The sequence below is a fragment of the Hyperolius riggenbachi genome, chromosome 1 (assembly GCF_040937935.1).
Source record: "Hyperolius riggenbachi isolate aHypRig1 chromosome 1, aHypRig1.pri, whole genome shotgun sequence".
NCBI lineage: Eukaryota > Metazoa > Chordata > Amphibia > Anura > Hyperoliidae > Hyperolius > Hyperolius riggenbachi.
In genome coordinates, this window is record NC_090646.1 from 596,207,893 (window position 1) to 596,227,379 (window position 19,487).

The 19,487-nt window shown below is 42.7% G+C and overlaps 1 protein-coding gene across 7 annotated transcripts in view; it reads left to right on the forward strand.

Annotated features, from left to right (window-relative positions):
- The window catches only part of ARL15 (ADP ribosylation factor like GTPase 15), a 372,284-nt gene that overhangs the window by 120,047 nt on the left and 232,750 nt on the right, over positions 1–19,487 (forward strand). For all 7 annotated transcript variants that reach the window (XM_068271763.1, XM_068271762.1, XM_068271767.1 and 4 more), the window contains exon 2: positions 18,360–18,504. In XM_068271763.1, coding sequence (XP_068127864.1) covers positions 18,360–18,504 — 145 coding nt within the window. The remainder of the gene's footprint in view (positions 1–18,359; positions 18,505–19,487) is intronic.

Sequence of the window (19,487 nt, forward strand, 5' to 3'; positions counted from 1 at the left end):
AACCAATGCTAATTGCAGCTATGCCAGTGCCTACTAGGTTATTTGGGCCTCTGAGTTGCTGAACTCCAGCAGTAAGTAGGAAATTGCTGCTACTGTGACAAAGTAATTTGGGCGCTGGACATTGGGGGCGGTAGCCACTATTGGGCAGTAAATTGCGGTAGCAGCTATTGGGCGGTAAATTGCTGCTATTGTTGGCAAAGCAGCTATATACGGTACGGGGGTCAGTTAGGGTTAGGCGTGGGGGGGGAGGGGAATCTGTTGGGGTTAGGCATTGTGGAGTGGGTGGGGGGTTGTCTGTTAGGGTTACGCTTTGGTAGAGGAAGGGTTAGTGTGAGATAAGGGTTAGCTTTAGCGATTAGTAAAATATCTAATTGTTAGCAATAGAATTACCACTGCCCAATAGTATAATACAAGTAATTTTACAGGCCAGATGACTGCTGTCTTTCTTTCTCATAATGTCCGCCACCGCTTCCCTGGACGTCTGAATGTTGGTAGGTTTTTCTGTGATTATTTCTGAAGCTGTTACCTGCTGCTATGTCCTGGATTGAGATTGTGCTGTGTTTTCCAATCACCACTAGAGGGGACTACTGAAACCCGTACACAGGCGATGGTGGTCATCATTAGTGGTGTAAAGGAATGGGCATCGAGGGACCTGCCTGGTTTCTCACGCGAGAATACACTGTTGTCCCTTTTCATTGTGCCCCGAATACAAACAGGGATTTCCTGTTGGGTATTTGCGCCGGCGGCGATTGGAGGGGTGGGGGGGATTCGGCAGGGAGGGGGGAATCCTGTAGCGAGCGCTAGGCTAGCTACATGTTTTTAAAAAAAAAAGCTTTAAAAACCCTCCCACAGCCGAGCGCCACCATAAAGCAGAACACCAGGGAGGTTAAGAAAAAAATTCTCGCTTCAGATTCACTTTAACTACCCTGGTGGTACTTGAGGACAGGGTTGGGAAGCCTTCACTAATACTTTGTCTATGAACGTAATCACTTGCGTATTCTGCAGTTCTCTTCAACTTTATAGATGAAGAGTTTATCAGATCCTTGACTCCTCCAGAGTGTATGTGATATGTGTCCCACAACGTGGAGCAGGTTCACCAGATGCTATGAGATACATGTAAAGAATGCCTGGCGAGCAGACAGGACTCAGCTTTACCCACGTCGAGCTTGGCAAGATCTACAAAACATGTGTTCTAGTCAAAACATCTGATTGACCAGCCTAACATCCCTGTAAGCTGTTCTGTCTGGCTGTCAGTTGATAGCAGCCTGTGCAAGGTCACTCGGGGAGGACACTGCTGCCAGACGTCCTCTCCCAGGAAGGTATCCTGTGTCATAATTCAGCATGCCAAATGACATAGATTTATGCAGCATGCGGTGAGGTCAATTGCAGACTGCACACTGTGCGTACATATAACCCCCAGACTGAGCTCACTTTGAACTGGCCGATACAGAGCTGTGGAGAATTCAGGCAGATTTCATCAGGTGGCGCATACAGCAGCTGTCTGCAGAGTGCCGTCTTCCACAGCAACCAATCAGAGTTTAATTTACTGTAATCCAATCAGTGTCCTGATTGTTGGACAGGAAATTGCCTGTAGGATCTAATTCGCATAGTTTCGTCTGAACAGTGACAGTTTTATTTCCTCTATACTGCCTGTTGGTCTTTTCCAGGAACAGATGGCAGGCGCTGCGATTACGTTGAAGCAAGCGGAGTTGAACTGCACACGTTCACTGCAATTTTGATTTAGATTTATAGCAAAAAAGAAAATATATTAGGGCAAGAACTTCCATCTGCAGTACTCCTTGAGGCCTGTTTCACACTGCTAACCCGTGCGATCGCACCGCAATGCAAAAAAAAAAGCCTATGGAGATTACTGCGGCAGTGCGCGGTAATTTCCATTCCGGCTGCAGGCCAAGCAGGAAGTGAAGCTCTCTAGGACTCACTTCCTGTGGCTGGAATTCAAATTGCACATAAGTGTATTGAAAAAATACGCTTTCACGCCACAACGCTAAAGTTGTACATTTTTAAAACGTGTCACCATAAACTTGCATGACTTCTGGTTCACGTCGCCACGCATGTTGCTCAGCAACGCCCTGTTGCTGTAGCGGCGAATCGGGCACTAGCACGCACAGGAACGCATTGCACTGCACTAGGTATGAAAGGTCCCATAGACTTTCATTGGCGTAGCTTTGGCCTGCTGCCAAATAGGCCAGCGCACCACGCCAGTATGAGAGGGGCCTGAAGTGCAGCTGGAGTAAGCATTTTGTTCTTTAAAAATTATCAAAATTGTCTTGTCCCCCTCCTTTCTCATTCATGCCATCATCTAGGGCTTGGCTACAGTTGGAGTAAACCAATGTGGGAGGGGGGTTGGCGTGGGGGAGTCCCAGCTATCATCTAGGGCTTGGCTACAGCTGGAGTGAACCAATGTGGGATAGTCTCAGCTATCATCTAGGGCTTGGCTACAGCTGGAGTGAACCAATGTGGGAGCGGGGTTGGCGTGGGGGAGTCTCCGCTATCATCTAGGGCTTGGCTACAGTTGGAGTGAACCAATGCGGGAGGGGGTTGGCAGGCGGGAGTCTCAGCTGTTGTGCAGTTACCATTGGTAAGAGCGGCGGAAGTAATGAGTCAATGGGCGATGCAGAAATTATAAATATGTTGGCGGTGGCGGACATGCGTGGAATAACGTGAATGTGACGGGGAAACCTGTGAATCCCAGTGACGTACTTCCTGTCCAGCAGCGGGTAACTCACTGGGTGAGCGGCAGCGAAGGGCGAAACGTAGGAGAAAAAGGGGAATTTAATAAGGGCAATATGTGTAATAGCGTGGCTGGTTGATGGTTGAGGTCATTGCAAGCTTTCTTGAGAGCTGAAGGGTGTTTTGCACTAGTCCTGTTACCACATGTAGTGAAAGTGGAACTTTGGTTGTATCCTAGTTCCACCCTCAAATTTCTACCCCAGCAACAGAGCAGCTAAAATAACTCTTTATGTACTGCTTGAGTCTGCCACCCTGATGTTCAGTCTCCTGGCTCTATAAAGCTGTCCTGCTTCTGGAGAAATGCAGTGCATGGTAACTGGCAGCCTATAACATAATTTACTTTTACGCCATCTATCTAATTGTTGGGGTGGAGGCAGCTGTTGGGGGGGGTTATTATCATACGGAGTGTAAAACGGCTCAAACGTGGCCTGGCTGGGTTGCCGAGCTTTTCCCATCACAGCCCTGTTTTACTTAGCCAGGGCCTGCGTGTGAGACAAATGACTTGCTTGTTTTGGGTGACAATGGTCAGACTGTTTGCTGAGTTTTGTCTGCGGTCTTCTGCCAGTACAAAGAATACAATCTTCAGAATTCCAATAGATTTATAAATTAGCAACTGGAAATCATCCCTCCCCCCTCACCACTTATCAAAAGTGAAGATGCAGATTGTTTCTTTGCTACTGAGCTGAATTTACCAGAAAGTTCACAGCTGAGGACAGTCCATGATCTTTTAAAGGGCAAGAGGTATATGGAGGCTACCATACTTATTTACTTTTAAACAATACCAGTTGCCTGGCTATCCTGCTGATCTTTTTGGTATCAGTAGTGTCTGAATCACACACCTGAAACAAGTATGCAGCTAGTCTTGTCAGATTTTTCACTGACTGCATCCCCCTGCATGCTTGATTAGCTGCATGCTTGTTTCAGGTGTATGGTTCAGACACCACTGCAGCCAAAGAGATCAGCAGGACTGACAGGCAACTGGCATTGTTTAAAATGAAACATCCATATCCCTCTGTTGAGGTTCCCTTTAAGCAACTGTCCTCTTTGTCATCAGGACCTTCCAACTGCCAATGTTTGTCAAACTATGGTAAGGATAAGTGGATAGCAATGTTTTTAAAAATAAAAGCCCTTCTTCGTCCTCTTGGAAATTGTGGCTAGAGGAATTTTTTCTCGGGTATGGCAGTATGAAGGCACATACAGGAGAAAGAAGAGGAAGGCCACATACACACATCAGACCATAGTCTTTTGAAAATGAAAGATCACAGACCAATTTTACCACCTTCCATGTAGTATGAGAGCCATGCCTACACAGTCTATTCTATGGAGCTGAACTCCCCATCAGATAGAAATCTTTGCAAGATGCTGCACACACAGATGCTGTACAGACACAAAAGATCAGTATCTGCAAAAGATCTGTTCCTGCCAAAGATCCCGTTCCTGCAAATTGCATTCATAGTCTATGAGATCTGCAGATCATCATACACACCTTGTTTAACTGACATTCATCTGCAGATCAGACAATCATCTGCAGATCTGAAAATCCATCCTGGTGGATCTGATCTGCAGATGAATGTCTGTTAAACAAGGTGTGTATGATGATCTGCAGATCTCATAGACTATGCATGCATTTTGCAGGAACGGATCTTTGGCAGGAACAGATCTTTTGCAGATACTGATCTTTTGAATGTGTACAGCATCTGTGTGTGCAGCATCTTGCAAAGATTTTTACCTGATGGGGAGTTCAGCTCCATAGAATAGACTGTGTAGGTATGGCTCTCATACTACATGGAAGGGGGTAAAATTGGTCTGTGATCTTTCATTTTTTGATGTGTGTATGAGCCTGAAGACTGAAGACCAGTGGGGACATTCCTGGGGTTATGAGTGACATGTCTTCTTGATTGTTTTTTGTTAATTGTACTGTTTTAAGTAAGCGACAGGAGTCCTAAAAATGAAATTGTGGCCTTTGATTGGCCCACCTTACCTCTTGCTTCAGGATAGGAACAGCGTTGTGTAAAACGCAGCGAAAAATGCACATAATGCAAGTCAATGGGCTGCATGAAAAAACGCATATGTTTGCGTACTGCAATGTGCGTTTTTAAAAACGCTGGTCTTGCTGCATATTTTTCCAAAACGCATATCAAACACACATAATGAAAGTCAATGGTGACGCAGATTTATTGCGTTTCAGTGCTTTTTGTTAGCGTTTTATATCCTTTTTTTTTTTTGTGATGATGCATTTCTGCTGCATGTTGACTTCCTAGTGATTTGTATAAAACTCATTAAAAAAGCATACAAAGCTCATATGCGATTTATATATGCAAACCACAAATGCATTAAAACGCAAAAAAAAATTTGTGGAACAAAAAATGCAAATTCACAGAAAACTCACTAAAAATGCACAAACGCATATGCAGCAACATGCTACCTTTCCAGGACTGCCTAGTGCAGTGATGCTAACCTTGGCACTCCAGCTGTGACAAAACTACAAATCCCATCATGCCTCTTCCTCCCTGAGTTATGCTTAGAGCTGTCAGAGTTTTGCAATGCCTCATGGGACTTGATACGTCTTTTCCGTCAGTTTTCCATCTGATCTAATTTTTTATTAAATTTTCCAGTCGATTTCCCACTCGAATCTCTTATCTTTTCTTATCTATTTCCATTTACTTTTAAGAGAAATCGACCAGAAAAAAGATCGAAAATAATTTTCGTAATGTCTGATATTATCTATCGAACCATCTATCTGCCGAAAAACTTATGGTGTGTACCTAGCATAAAATTAAACTAAATTACTTTTTGCATCTCCACATTAGTGTAGAGAAGTGTGGTGTATGGGGACTGGCGAGACCCTTCATATTACTTTTATGTATTATTTATGTTTAATCTTGCCTAATCTTGGCCTTTAATATGTATGGTCATGTTAGGTTTTCACTAGTGACCCAGCTTGCATGGATGGTTGCACAGACACCTGTTGGTAATAGAACCATGCAGGAGTGATGATGATCATGTCATTGTTGTAGGTGCTTGTGCATTGATTACCTAATTTCTTTAGCGATCTTTGGCTCCTGTATAAGTGCCTCTGGCTGCTGGACTTTCCCAGCAGTAGGCCAGCTCTTGCAGTATTTAGTAAACCTGCTGCCGATAAGTTTATACTTCCCATCCTCCCAAATGAAAGTTGCACGCCACTCGTCTCATCCACAGAGAAAGTTTTTTCCGATTCGAGATGGTTTTGAGAAGGCCCTACCCTCTTTATATTTACCGTAGAGAAAGAACTTCTATAGGGGGCCCCACCGCTTTGATGTGAAGCTGGAGTGGGGTTTAATGGAAGAGTGAGCAGGAGAAATACACTTGAGGATGAAGTGCAATGAATGCCAACAAGACTTCTTTACACCTCTATCAGCGGGCATCTCATGGGTTAAAACTGTCTGCCAGGGACGTGTCGAGTCTGGAGCAGTTATTGGAGGGGGGTCCCTGGCTGGCTAACACCCATAGCATTTTTCTTTTCAGTTCACGGTTTGCTAAGTGCTTACAAAGTACGCCATTTCTTCGTTAGGGCCTTCAGAAAATTGCTTGGTGAGCTCAGATTGAATTTTCTGTGTGTAGGACTTCATGAAGGCATATTAGCATGTGCTTTGATCCCATTTGTGAATGGCACTGGCTAGGGCTCTCTTATTGCCATTTCCAGATGGTGTTACAAGGAACAAACAGTTGTGTTTTTAGCATTTCTCAATAGACCGTCTAGACTGGCCGAGCAAGCAGACAGATACAGCCACCCATCAAATTAGCGTTTGTCAGTTTTATGTTAATGCTCCGGCAAAAGCCCCTTCCTGTCACTGACATCCAGACTTATTATTCTGCCAGGCTCTGCTGTAAACAGCATCTCACAAGGATCCATATTTTAGTGCAATATTCACAGGCCGGCCTCCTTGGCTTTATCGAGGGCTGAGGGAGTTGTTTGAGAGTCCCGAGTTGAGGAGTTGTGACTTTTCTTTGGGGGTAAAGAGACATTTTGTGTGATATTGTGGAGAAGGAGCATTTTGCAGGCTGGACGGGGGTAATTCGAACCCCTGTCTGCAGTGGGAATCACCTTTTGACAGACACCAGTGCCATTGTTTTTCCAAGTCTGACCCCAACAACTTTGATCATGTTCTCATTTACAGGCCCGTCTGGGTGCATATTTTAAAACAGGAGAGAGCAACAAGTGTGAGAACAGTCTGGGCCGCCTTTAGCACCGTGGAAAACAGACAGTACATTAGATGCGTTCATAATTGCTGTCTGCATTCAGCTCTGTCTCGATTAAATAAGTGTATGTCATTTGTTCTGTTTGCTCTATAGTCTATAGATCTCATGTATTCCACGGGTCTGCTTGGATGGCAGTGTTCAGTGTTTCAACTGATTCCGACTTTCTCGAGCTGATTATGTGCAAAGGATGACCACCATCACATAATCAAATGGACAGCACAGTGGCGTAGTGGTTAGAGCTCTCGCTTTGCAGTGCTGGGTTCCTGGTTCGAGTCCAGCAAGGGCACTACCTGACCGGAGTTTGTAAGTTCTCCCCGTGTCTGTGTGCGGCACTCAGGTTTCCTCCTAAATGGACGTAGGACTATGGTAGGGACTAGATAGTGAGCCCCTCTGAGGGACAGTTAGTGACAAGACAATATACTCTGGACAGCGCTGTGGAACATGTCTGGGCTATATAAATACTAAATAATAATAATCTGTTGCTTATGGACAGTGGTTGAGAGCTGTAGTCAGCTTGTGTTGGGATTATAGCAGGAGGTTTTACTCAGAAAGTACAGGAGTAAAGATATCCATGATGTCCATACATCACTTGATGATGCGGGCCAATTGACCTTTCCATCCAATAATTTTTTTATCGGAGTGCAGGAGAATTCATACTATAATATGGCCACCTGATTGATCTTTTGGCCGATTTCTATCTGGAATCAGTCAGAAGGTTCTGGTGTTTAATCTCCTGAGGACAAACGGACCCCTGGCTGGTGTCCTCCACCCCCCAATGTATGTGTGACCCTTCACCCCCTGTGCAGTGTTGAAGGCTCGCTGAGATGCCAACGTGAATCCTGGCCTCCTCTGGTGTCATCACCAGTGCCTGTAATGCTGGGTACATAGGATGCGTTTTATCCATCGATTTTCTGTCCGATCAATTTCCGATTCGATTTTTCGATTCGGTTATCTTTTCTTATCCGTTTCCATTCACTTCTATGAAAAATCAATCAGAGAAATGTTCGAAAATAAGATCGGACATGTCGGAAATGATCTATTGAACACAATTGTATGGTGTGTACCTAGCATAACATCACTACATGGGGGCATCAGCAGGAAGTTTTTTAATAGATTTCATGCTGAAAATAAGTGTGCAGTGTGTGGGTAGGTAATGGATCGCTCGCTGATTGGATCAGAGAGGGATCTATTTGGTCGGTCTGGTTGCAGATCAAGTAATGTATAGACTCCCTAAGGGGCCAAACACTGGCCAATTTGGCACCTCTAGATATTATAAAATGAAGCGCCTATACAAGTGTCTCTCTTTCCTACAAAAAGCACATATATATTACAATGAATGTAACTCTGACTACCACCCTTCCAGATGATGTTTGTTTTTGGATCTAGGAGGGTGGTGGTACCAAAGTTGAAATACTGCCTAAGTGCTTTCCCAGAAGGAGGCCATGGCTAACCCATGACTTTTGTATTTTGGGGCACCAGGTCCGTCTGATTATTGTTTTTTTTCCTCGGCTGTAACTTCTGTTAGGCTACAATCACAGTGGCGCATTGCAGTGCGGCATAATGGCTTTGTAATGCAGCTTGCTGCACTGTGATTCACCACCTATGCAAGTTCGCAGTGCGGCGAGTGCATTGCGGTATCCGTGTTCTCCCCAATATTTTTTTCCAGCTGGGTGGCATGAAATAGTAGCCGGGTGGCATGAAAAAGTAGCCCGGCGGGGCAATATGGGAGAATGCAGGGCTGGTATTTGCGCAACTCTGCTTATAGCATAGGAGGAGGTGAGCCGATGACAGCCGGGTGTTCACCAAAACTAGCCGGGTGGAGCACCCGGCTAAAAGAGCCTGGGGAGAACACTGGGTATAATGGCATGCGACATTCCAACACTACTTCAATATGTGTATGTTAACAATGACTGTGAAACATAATTTTGACTGTGTGCATCACTGTATTTTATGCCGCAGTGTTCCCCAACCCTGTCCTCAAGGCACATTAACAATGGAAATCCATAGAGGTGGTTAATCAGCTCTGCTGAGACACTAATTACCTCACCTGTGCATGTCTGGTTTTCTGCAAAACATGTATTGTTGATGGACCTTGAGGTTAGGGTTAGGGAACTGTGCTTTATGGTACAACCCACAGATCCACCACTTTCCTGGTACGTTGTGTCCCTGCTGTTACAGGGAATGCAATGGCCACTGTGACCGTAGCTATATGGTGGGAACTGAATTTTCCAGTTCAGATCCACATTTGTCAGAAGTACACAAACACTTAAAAGAGGACATGTAACCAGGGATTGAACATCAATCCAGTCAATAGCCGATACCCCCTTTCCCATGAGAAATCTTTACCTTTATTCAAATAGATCATCATGGGGGTCTGTATGGGTGATATTGTGGTGAAACCCCTCCCACAGTGTGATGTCAGGACCTACGTCTTGACAGTTTCCTGTCTGTGAACCTTGTTGCATTGTAGGAAATAAAAGCTGTTTCCAAATGCCAAGCAACCAGTATCTGCCTCTGTGATTCCCCTATCTATAAAGTAAAAACAGTTTTAGCCTATCGCCGTGTTAGGGGGTGTGGTTATAGATAATGGCAATTGGTGCTGTCTTTTTTTCATGCCTGCCAGTAGTAGAGATGATTGCGTGCAGGCTGATTGTGCATAAAATATGAACAAATTACTGTACATGGCGATTATCAATCATTTCTTGATCTCTCTTCTATTTTTTAACTTCTCACTTTGCAGTGCAGCTGCTGATCCTCTGCCTCTAATACTTTCAGCCACAGACCCGGAACAAGCATATAGCAGATCAGGTGTTTCTGACATTATTGTCAGAGCTGACAAGATTAGCTGCATGCTTGTTTCTGGTGTGATTCAGACACTACTGCAGCTGAATAGACCAGCAGGGCTGCCAGGCAACTGGTATTATTTAACCAGTTCGCGTCCCTGGGGTTTTCCCCCTAAAAAACCCAAGCAATTTTCTACATTTCACAGGTCTCCTATTCATTAGCCAATAACTTTAGCAGTACTTTTAACAAATAAATGATCTATACCTTATTTTTTTCGCCACCAATTAGGCTTTCTTTGGGTGGTACTTTTTGCTAAGAACTATTTTATTTATCTATGCATTATAATGGAAATATGGTGAAAAAAATGTAAAAAATAATTTTTCCTTAGTTTGCAGCCATTATAGTTTGAAAATAAAAAGTGTTGCTAAAGATTAAACCCTCACATTTTATTTGACCTTGTGTCCTGGTTAGTACAACATTTAAATTATGTTCCTAGTACAATGTATGGCGACAATATTTTATTTGGAAATGAAGGTGTATTTTTTCCATTTTTTGCTTTTGCTTTTCTCATTGTAGTTTATCAGTAATTAAAAGCCAGTATTTGTATTATATAACAGTAACACTCCCTCATGGTGTACATATTTAAAAAGCTAAGTCCCTAAGGTAACAATGTATGTATTCTCTTTTCAATTCTGTTACTTTTCTTTCTTTTTACAAATGTTTTACTTTGGCACAGCGTATATAAAAATAATAATTGTATTGCTTTTGATTCAGTTTGTCATGAAAAAAAAATCAGTTGACATAGTCCTTAGCCCTAATATACCTCAAATTGTATTCTCTTGCTTGTCACGGTTAAAATGATACCCCATATACATAATCAGGTAGCTATTTGGGCTCACAGCAGCCTCTTCACCACGAGTAGCACCAATGACTTTTTCAAGGCCATTTTTTTCACCAGATGTAACATTGTCATTCTTTCTTATCAAAGCCCCTACAGCATCAGGACATTCAATACACATCACAAATGTCACCATTCTGAAAACTAGAGACCCAGGTCTACTCAAATATTGCCATTTTGTAACAGTCGCACTTATGCATTTTTCATGAAATTTGAACGTAACATTGAAAATGCTGTTTTTTTACAGTTTTTTTCACTTTGCAACGAAAATAAAGTCAGGTGACATAGGCCTTAGCCCTAATATACCTCAAATTGTATTCTTTTGCATGTCACGATTAAAATGATACCCCATATACATAATCGGGTAGCTATTTTGGCTCACAGCAGCCTCTTCACCACGAGTAGCACCAATGACTTTTTCAAGGCCATTTTTTTCCACCAGATGTAACATTGTCATTCTTTCTTATCAAAGCCCCTACAGCATCAGGACATTCAATACACGTCACAAATGTCACCATTCTGAAAACTAGAGACCCAGGTCTACTCAAATATTGCCATTTTGTAACAGTCGCACTTATGCATTTTTCATGAAATTTGAACGTAACATTGAAAATGCTGTTTTTTTCACTTTGCAACGAAAATAAAGTCAGGTGACATAGGCCTTAGCCCTAATATACCTCAAATTGTATTCTCTTGCATGTCATAGTTAAAATGATACCCCATATACATAATCAGGTAGCTATTTGGGCTCACAGCAGCCTCTTAACCACGAGTAGCACCAATGACTTTTTCAAGGCCATTTTTTTCACCAGATTTAACATTGTCATTCTTTCTTATCAAAGCCCCTGGAGCATCAGAACATTCAATATATGTCACAAATGTCACCATTCTGAAAACTAGAGATTCAGGTCTACTCAGATATTGCCATTTTGTAACAGTCGGACTGATGCGGTTTTCATGAAATTTGAACATAACTTTGAAAATGCTGTTTTTTACAGTTTTTTTTTCACTTTTGTCATGAAAATAAAGTCAGGTGACATAGGCCTTAGCCCTAATACATGTCAAATACATACGTATATTATATATATTATTTACGTCAAATTCTATCTTGCTTTTCAAGATTAAATTGGTACCCCTTTAGCTTTCTGGGTGCATAGTACACCATTACACTCAAGGTGCGCAATGGCTTGTAATGTACAGCAAGGTTATGTAATGTACAGCATAAATATATGATTCCCAAATGACAAATAAATTATAACTCACCACTGGAGATCTATGAGGCAGCATTAGATGGGAGGGATGAAGTGAGCCAATCCAGGAGTTAGAAGCTGGAGAAGGGTAGTCAGCCAAGCCAGGGTCAAAAACCAGAGAATGGTCATCAGCCAATCCATGGGTCAGAAACCAGAGAATGATCGTCAGCCAATCCAAGGGTCAGAAACCGGAGAATGGTCGTCAACCAATCCAGGGGTCATAAATCGGAGAATGGTCGTCAGCCAATCCAGGGGTCGGAAACCAGATGACAAAATGTATATAGTGAACACAGTTTGAAAAAGATGAATCGCTAATAATTTTGAACTGTGTGGTACACTTCAAAACAGCCGTTAACACAGAGGCCTGGTTTTGATGGGCACTTAGGGCAGTGGTATCTGGAGTCCCTTCTGATGTGGTGTTTGGTACACACTTTACATCTTTTTTGAGGATATTTTTTTAATGGATTAGAGGGGAGTGACACAGGGAAATGCCTATCGCGAAGTCTTACCACATCTTCACAATCCAGAGAGTCTGTGGGGTGCGCAGTATTAGCAGGTTCACCAATCAGTGCTGAAACCACATCCTCCTGGAACTTGATGTATGTGTCCGCATTGCCCGATTCTTTGTAGATGACAAAAGCATTGTACAATGTCATCTGCAGGAGATGAATTCCGACTTTTTTGTACCACGCCTTGGTTATTCGGTGGACTGCATATGGTGCAAGCACCTGATCAGAGAGGTCGACACCCCCCATGTACTTGCTGTACTCTACAATGGCTACTGGCTTTTGTTGCGTTTCTCCCTGAGATACCGTTGTCACTGTAGCCTCCGTGTGAATTGTGGACAACATGAGTACGTCCCTCTTGTCCCTGTATTTTAGTGCCAAGAGTTCATTACTTCGGAGGCTGAAGGACTCTCCCTTTTGCAATTTTTTGTGTAGGACCTGCTGAGGCATTGCTTTCCTGTTCGGCCTCACAGTACCACATGCTGGAGTTTCAGATGCATACAGGAATTTAAAAAGCGGTACACTTGTGTAGAAATTATCTACGTACAAGTGGTACCCTTTGTGCAGAAGTGGATTAAGCAGGTCCACAACAATTTTTCCGGTGGTACCCAAGTATGATGGGCATCCAGCGGGCTCAAGCAGACTGTCTTTCCCTTCATATACATTAAAAGCATATGTATATCCAGTCCTGCTCTCGCAAACCTTATATAGCTTAACCCCATACCTGGCACGTTTGCTGGGGATGTACTGTTTAATGGCTAACCTGCCATGGAAGGGAACCAGGGACTCATCCACTGAAATGTTTTGCTCAGGCTTGTATACCTCACAAAACTTTTTGTTGAGGTGATTGAGAAGAGGCCTTATTTTAAATAAGCGGTCACGGTCTGGGTCATCAGAGGGGAGATCGTTATCATTATTGTTAAAATGCAGAAATCGCATGAGCATTTGATAACGGCCCCTGGTCATTGTTGCCCGGTAAATAGCCATCCAATGTATTGGTTTTTTGGACCAATACATTTGGACTTGTGGTTTCCATGTAATGCCCATGTTGAAAGTCAGGCCAAGGAAAGCTTTAACCAGCTGGGCGGTATGGACGAGCTCAGCTCGTCCAGTACCGCCGGAGCCTGCCGCTCAGGCCCTGCTGGGCCGATTTGCCCCAAATAAAGTGCAGCACACGCAGCCGGCACTTTGCCAGCCGCGTGTGCTGCCCGATCGCCGCCGCTCTGCGGCGATTCGCCGCGAGCAGTGGCGAAAGAGGGTCCCCCCAGCCGCCTGAGCCCTGCGCAGCCGGAACAAAAAGTTCCGGCCAGCGCTAAGGGCTGGATCGGATGCGTCTGACGTCAGGACGTCGGCTGACGTCCATGACGTCACTCCGCTTGTCGCTATGGCGACGGTGTAAGCAAAACAAGGAAGGCCGCTCATTGCGGCCTTCCTTGTTTATTCTGGGCGCCGGAGGCGATCGGAAGAACGCCTCCGGAGCGCCCTCTAGTGGGCTTTCATGCAGCCAACTTTCAGTTGGCTGCATGAAATAGTTTTTTTTTAATTTAAAAAAAACCCTCCCGCAGCCTCCCTGGCGATCTTATCAGAACGCCAGGGTGGTTAAGCTCAGTGATGGATGTGGGCTTCCATTTTGATTTGTAATAAGAGGAAGGATGATCAGCCAAAAATTGTTGAGCATAGATGTTAGTCTGCTCAACGATATATTCCAGGAACTGGTCAGTAATCAGCAACTGAAAAAAATCAAGAGGTGCCATATTTGCGGTCTCAACTAATAATCCGCTGCTTGCGGTAAAAGGGGGGATATTGGGTTCTTCCATATTTGGAGTAGACCATACAAGATCACACATTTCAGGTGGTACCTGAGTGTCTCTCCGAGGTACCTTTCGCCTTCTATTCTGCCGTGGCCTGGCGGCACTTTGACCGCCCTGACTGCTATGGCTGGTTGCTGCAACAGTGTCCACTGCTCTCCCTTCTCTGACACCTGATGGCCCTTCTTCACCCGAATCTCGCTGATGGCCTTAGACTGCACCCTTCTGCGGACTTTCTGCGCTGGTCGCCTTTCGGACTCAGATATAGAGTCGCTATCGGAAATCGACTCTGAGTCATCTATTGGTAGCCACTCAGCGCCCTCAGATTCCTCCCCACTTGTGCTGCTGTGAGGCGCATGCCTCTTCTGCCGAGTAAAACCGTTTGGTCATTTTAGTATCGGGTTTGGGAAAGATAGGTAGGTAGGTAGGTAGGTAGGGCAATCTATACCCCAGAAACGTAAAGTAAACCCCAGAAAAGTTTTTAAAAAGGTAGGGGTTTTTTAGGTATAGGTAGGTAGGGCAAAATATATACGTATAACCTATATACATCTATTTTTATATATGTATATATATATATATATATATATATATATATATATATATATATATATATATATATATATATATATATATATATATATATATGTATATGTATGTATATATATATATATATGTATATATATATATATATGTATATATATATATATATATATATATATATATATATATATATATATATATGTATATATATATATGTGTATATATATATATATATGTATATATATATATATATATATATGTATATATATATATGTGTATATATATATATATATATATATATATGTATATATATATATATGTAGATATACATATATATGTATATATATATATGTAGATATACATATATATGTATATATATGTAGATATATATATATATATGTAGATATATATATATATATATATATATGTAGATAGATAGATATAGATATATATATATATATATATATATATATATATATATATATATATATATATATATATATATATATATATATATATATATATATATATATATATATATATATGTGTGTAGATATATATGTAGATATATATATATATATACACACATACACACACGTTAAACTGAAGTAAACCCCAGAAAAGTTTTAAAAAGGTGGGAAGTGGGTAGAAGGGCTTAGCTTAGGGATAAGCTGGCAGGGTATGGGAGATACAGGGTTAATGGCCTAGGTATGGGGTATAATACTATATAATTTTAATCAAAAAACACTAAGCTCACGATCAGCAGATCAGCAGCTCCTGTCACATCAGAATCCCCTCAGAGACAGAATGACAGGTTTCTGAGGTGACAGAGCTACTGTAAATAAATGTTTGTAAACATTTTATTAAGATTTTAAGAATGATAGCTGCTATTGGTCATAGCAGCCATCATTCACAATTTCAAGCATTTTGATTGGCTTATGGGAACACTTTCCCACTCACCAATCACTGGGCAAAAAGAGACACTAGGGGGCGTGCTAGGATCAGGCTTTATTAATAGATCATAGCTTCAATGAATGAAGCAGTGATCTATCATATATTAACTTTTATTAACTATATTGATTGGTTGTAGGAATGTATATTCCTACATACCAATCATTCCTACAAGCGAAATCCGCGTGATCGCGCGCGTGCACGCGCGCGATCGTGCACAGCACGCAAAAAACCATCTATTGTTTACATTTTTAATGAATGATCACAGCTGCGAGGTGCAGCGGTGATCATTCATATATAGGACATTTGGATTGGTTAAAGGAACGTTTGTTCCTATACTCCAATCCATACTCTATCAGCGGGTAACGCCGGCTCGTGCACGCGCACGTGCGCGCGCCCGGGAAGCCCTGACAGCCGGCAGTCTCATAATCACGTCGTCTGGCTTTCACAGGCATATGCCAGCGACGTGATTATACTGTATGTGGGACACGAACTGGTTAAAAGGAAATAAATATGGCAGCCTCCATATTCTTCTCTTTTCACAGTTGTCCTTAGGCCCCATTCACACTAGAGCGTTTTGCCGCGATTTCGGCAGAATGCTCAAACGCTTTTTAAAAGCGCTAGCGTAATGAAACCCTATGGGCCCGTTCTTACTTGGGTAATTTGCGCCAATCGACCCAAAACGCGAAACGCAAATGCGTCGCCTGCACCATTTTCAGTCAATTTCCTGGCGATCGCGTTCCAGTGCTATAGAAGCCGCAGTGTTCAGTGATTTTTTTTCCGCTTGAAATTGCGGGAAAAATCACTCCTGAAAAACACTGTAAAACATCTCCGGCGTTTTGCGTTTCTAAGTGTGAATGGGGCCTTAAAGACATCACCCAACTTTGCCAGCAGAGGGAATTGATCTTTCTGATGTGCTTATGCTGCTAAATAGCACACATTGCAAGCCAGCTTGATTATTATTGTTTAGAGACACATGACGCCGGTGTGATCGCACTCTGCATGATATAAAGGGGGGACAATGTGTCGGGGAACTTCACACTTACCTGTCAGCCACATTGTGCAGCTCTGTGTTATGCATAATCACACCTGTCATGTGACTGGGAATATGAAACCTCTCTCTCAAGTACAGTCAGCTCAGCATCTGCACAGACAGAGCCAGCTCTACTGTAGCTTCTTACCTAGAGATTACTGTGTGCACGGTTTTATTTTTTAGCCCCTTCACACTTTGTTTGCAGTTGAATACAACTCTTTCTGATATGACTTGAATGCCGTTCATATAAGTGAATGGCAAAGCTTCTTATGTAGCACTCGGTGGCTGAACTTGTTTTCATGGGTGTATGATCTTTTGGACTAGCTGATTTCAAATCGCTTTTAACATTACTCAATCAGTATCCCAGCCACTGGTCACTTCCTAAAGTTGAAAAGAAATCGAGAGCCTAATATGGTGTAGTATGTCAAAATTGATTGGATAAATGAAACAGTGAGATGGTAATACTCACAAACACGGGTTACCACCTAGGTAACCACTCATTAGGCAAGTGAGGAGATTAGACCTGTCCTCACTCAGGATTAAGAAGTCGCTCTCTGTAGATAGGAAGAAAGGGGGTAGATCACCCCTCCACCTGGGGTGGACTCAAATATATTGGTAGGTGAACAGAGGCGCCAGAAGGATAAAAGTACATAAAATTTTAAAAAAATTGGTGGGAGGACGTGGTGGACTCGCCTCCGTTAAAGCAGACGCCAAGGACTGTAAATATATAGATATACACATTTATTGAAAATACCCCAAAGATGCAACGCGTTTCGCGGGCACAGCCCACTTCTTCAGGCAATAAGCAGGGGATAAACAACAGCAATTCAGTTATAGCAAGCAGAGTACCTCTGTGAAGCCAGAGGTGCTCTGCTTGCTATAGTCCACCACTTCCTCCCAGCAATTTTTTAAAAAATGTATGTACTTTTATCCTTCTGGCGCCTCTGTTCACCTACCAACATAACTGGTCACTTCCTGCTTGCCAGTGTTATAGGCTGCAATTTACTCACAGGGATTTAGTTTGAGGCGGCCTCTCTCACAGTCTGAGCAGCATGATGTCATTCAAGCAGCACCAGTCACAACACCACCCACAGAGCCTGAAACTAGCATGCTTTTAGTGGTGTGGTCATAAGGTTAGGACAGGAATTTTTTTTTTTTTTTTTTGCTACAGGAGGCTCTTTTCACACAAAAAATAACCTCTAAAGTATTGAGAAGTGCCTTCACTGGCCAGTTCTGTAGTGCAGACTTCCATGCCGTGTGCTTAGTTAAATATGTTCCCTTCCACCTTCCAGTTTGAACAGCGTAGTGATGCAAAACCCAGTAAAAGCAACTCGCTGAGCCCGAGGTGGGCTCATATAATTAAAAAAAAAATGCCAATTGGGTTGCTTGTGTAAACACTGATAAAATTGCTGTGTTCAGTCTGTGCTCATCAACTATACGGTGGTTTTATAACTCAACCCAACAGTTACCTACAGTGAAAGATCTGGGCGAGTGAGTAAGGCCTTTACTACATATGTTCAAACCTCTATATATTTTTTTCTCTAAATAAAATCTTTCCTATGGATACCATTTAACTGATGTCATCTTATTTATTTGCAGTGTTTTCGAGCCCTCTGCTGTAAGGGTCCACCACCTCCGCGGCCGGAGTATGACATTGTATGTATAGGTCTCACGGGATCCGGCAAAACAAGCCTTTTATCACAGCTTTGCAGCGAGAGCCAAGACAACATTGTGCCTACCACAGGTAACTCTGCCTATCAGGCTCAGCAGTACAACTGGTCATCCTCCGTGACAGTGTGCCCACCAAATGGATGCATCATCTGTCTGACACCACAGTTCTGCTCTGCAGAGGTTGTTGTGTTAATTAGTACAGTGCCAAGCACTTTTTTATGTAATCAGCCCCTACATAGACAATATGTTCCCCGCGCTCAGATGTTTTTTTTCAGCCACACAGTTTTACAACCTTATCTATTTTTTACTGAGCGTTAAAGGGTACCGGCAGTCAAAATTTTCAAGATGGTCATCCCTGGGTCTCCTTCAGTGTCCCAATAAACTGCATTGTCCTTCATCTCCACTGGGCTCTTCTTCGTGTTAAAGCTATGTTCCTCATTCAGGTTCCCAACTAGACCTAGTTGGAGCAAGATCCCATACTCTGTCCACTCCATATGCTCTCTTCGACCAAACTGCTGTACGGTTCAGCATCAATCATAATTATGCATGTCCATGATGTTCCTGGCTGAGGTTGACGCTCTTGCACACAGCTGTTGGCAGCACACACGAAATGGGCACGTTGAGTGGACAGAGCATAGCTCCAACACAGAGGGGTGGCTGGCAAAAGGGACCATACTGTTTATGTGCACAATAAAGAATCCTCGGGTATGACCACCTTGTCAATTTTGATTGAGTTCAGGTGTGATTTAAGCTATAGTCCGACTGCAGAGAAAGTGGAATTTAGAACCCTAGATTTGTAATTCTTATAATGAGAAAAGTTTTAAGTTGGTTTGGGACCGGGCATACACGTGTTATCTCATCATGTCACTTCCGATACCCCATAACCCCTTGTTCTATACCTATATTTTTTTCAAAAGAAACCACTTAACCAAAGTGTTGCTGAGTTCTCACTTTTTAAAACTCCTACTTTGACTCATTTCAGCACACGCAAATTGTTTATAATACACAAGTTGTGTTGTGAAACCAAGACTATCAGAATCATTTTATTTTCCAAGC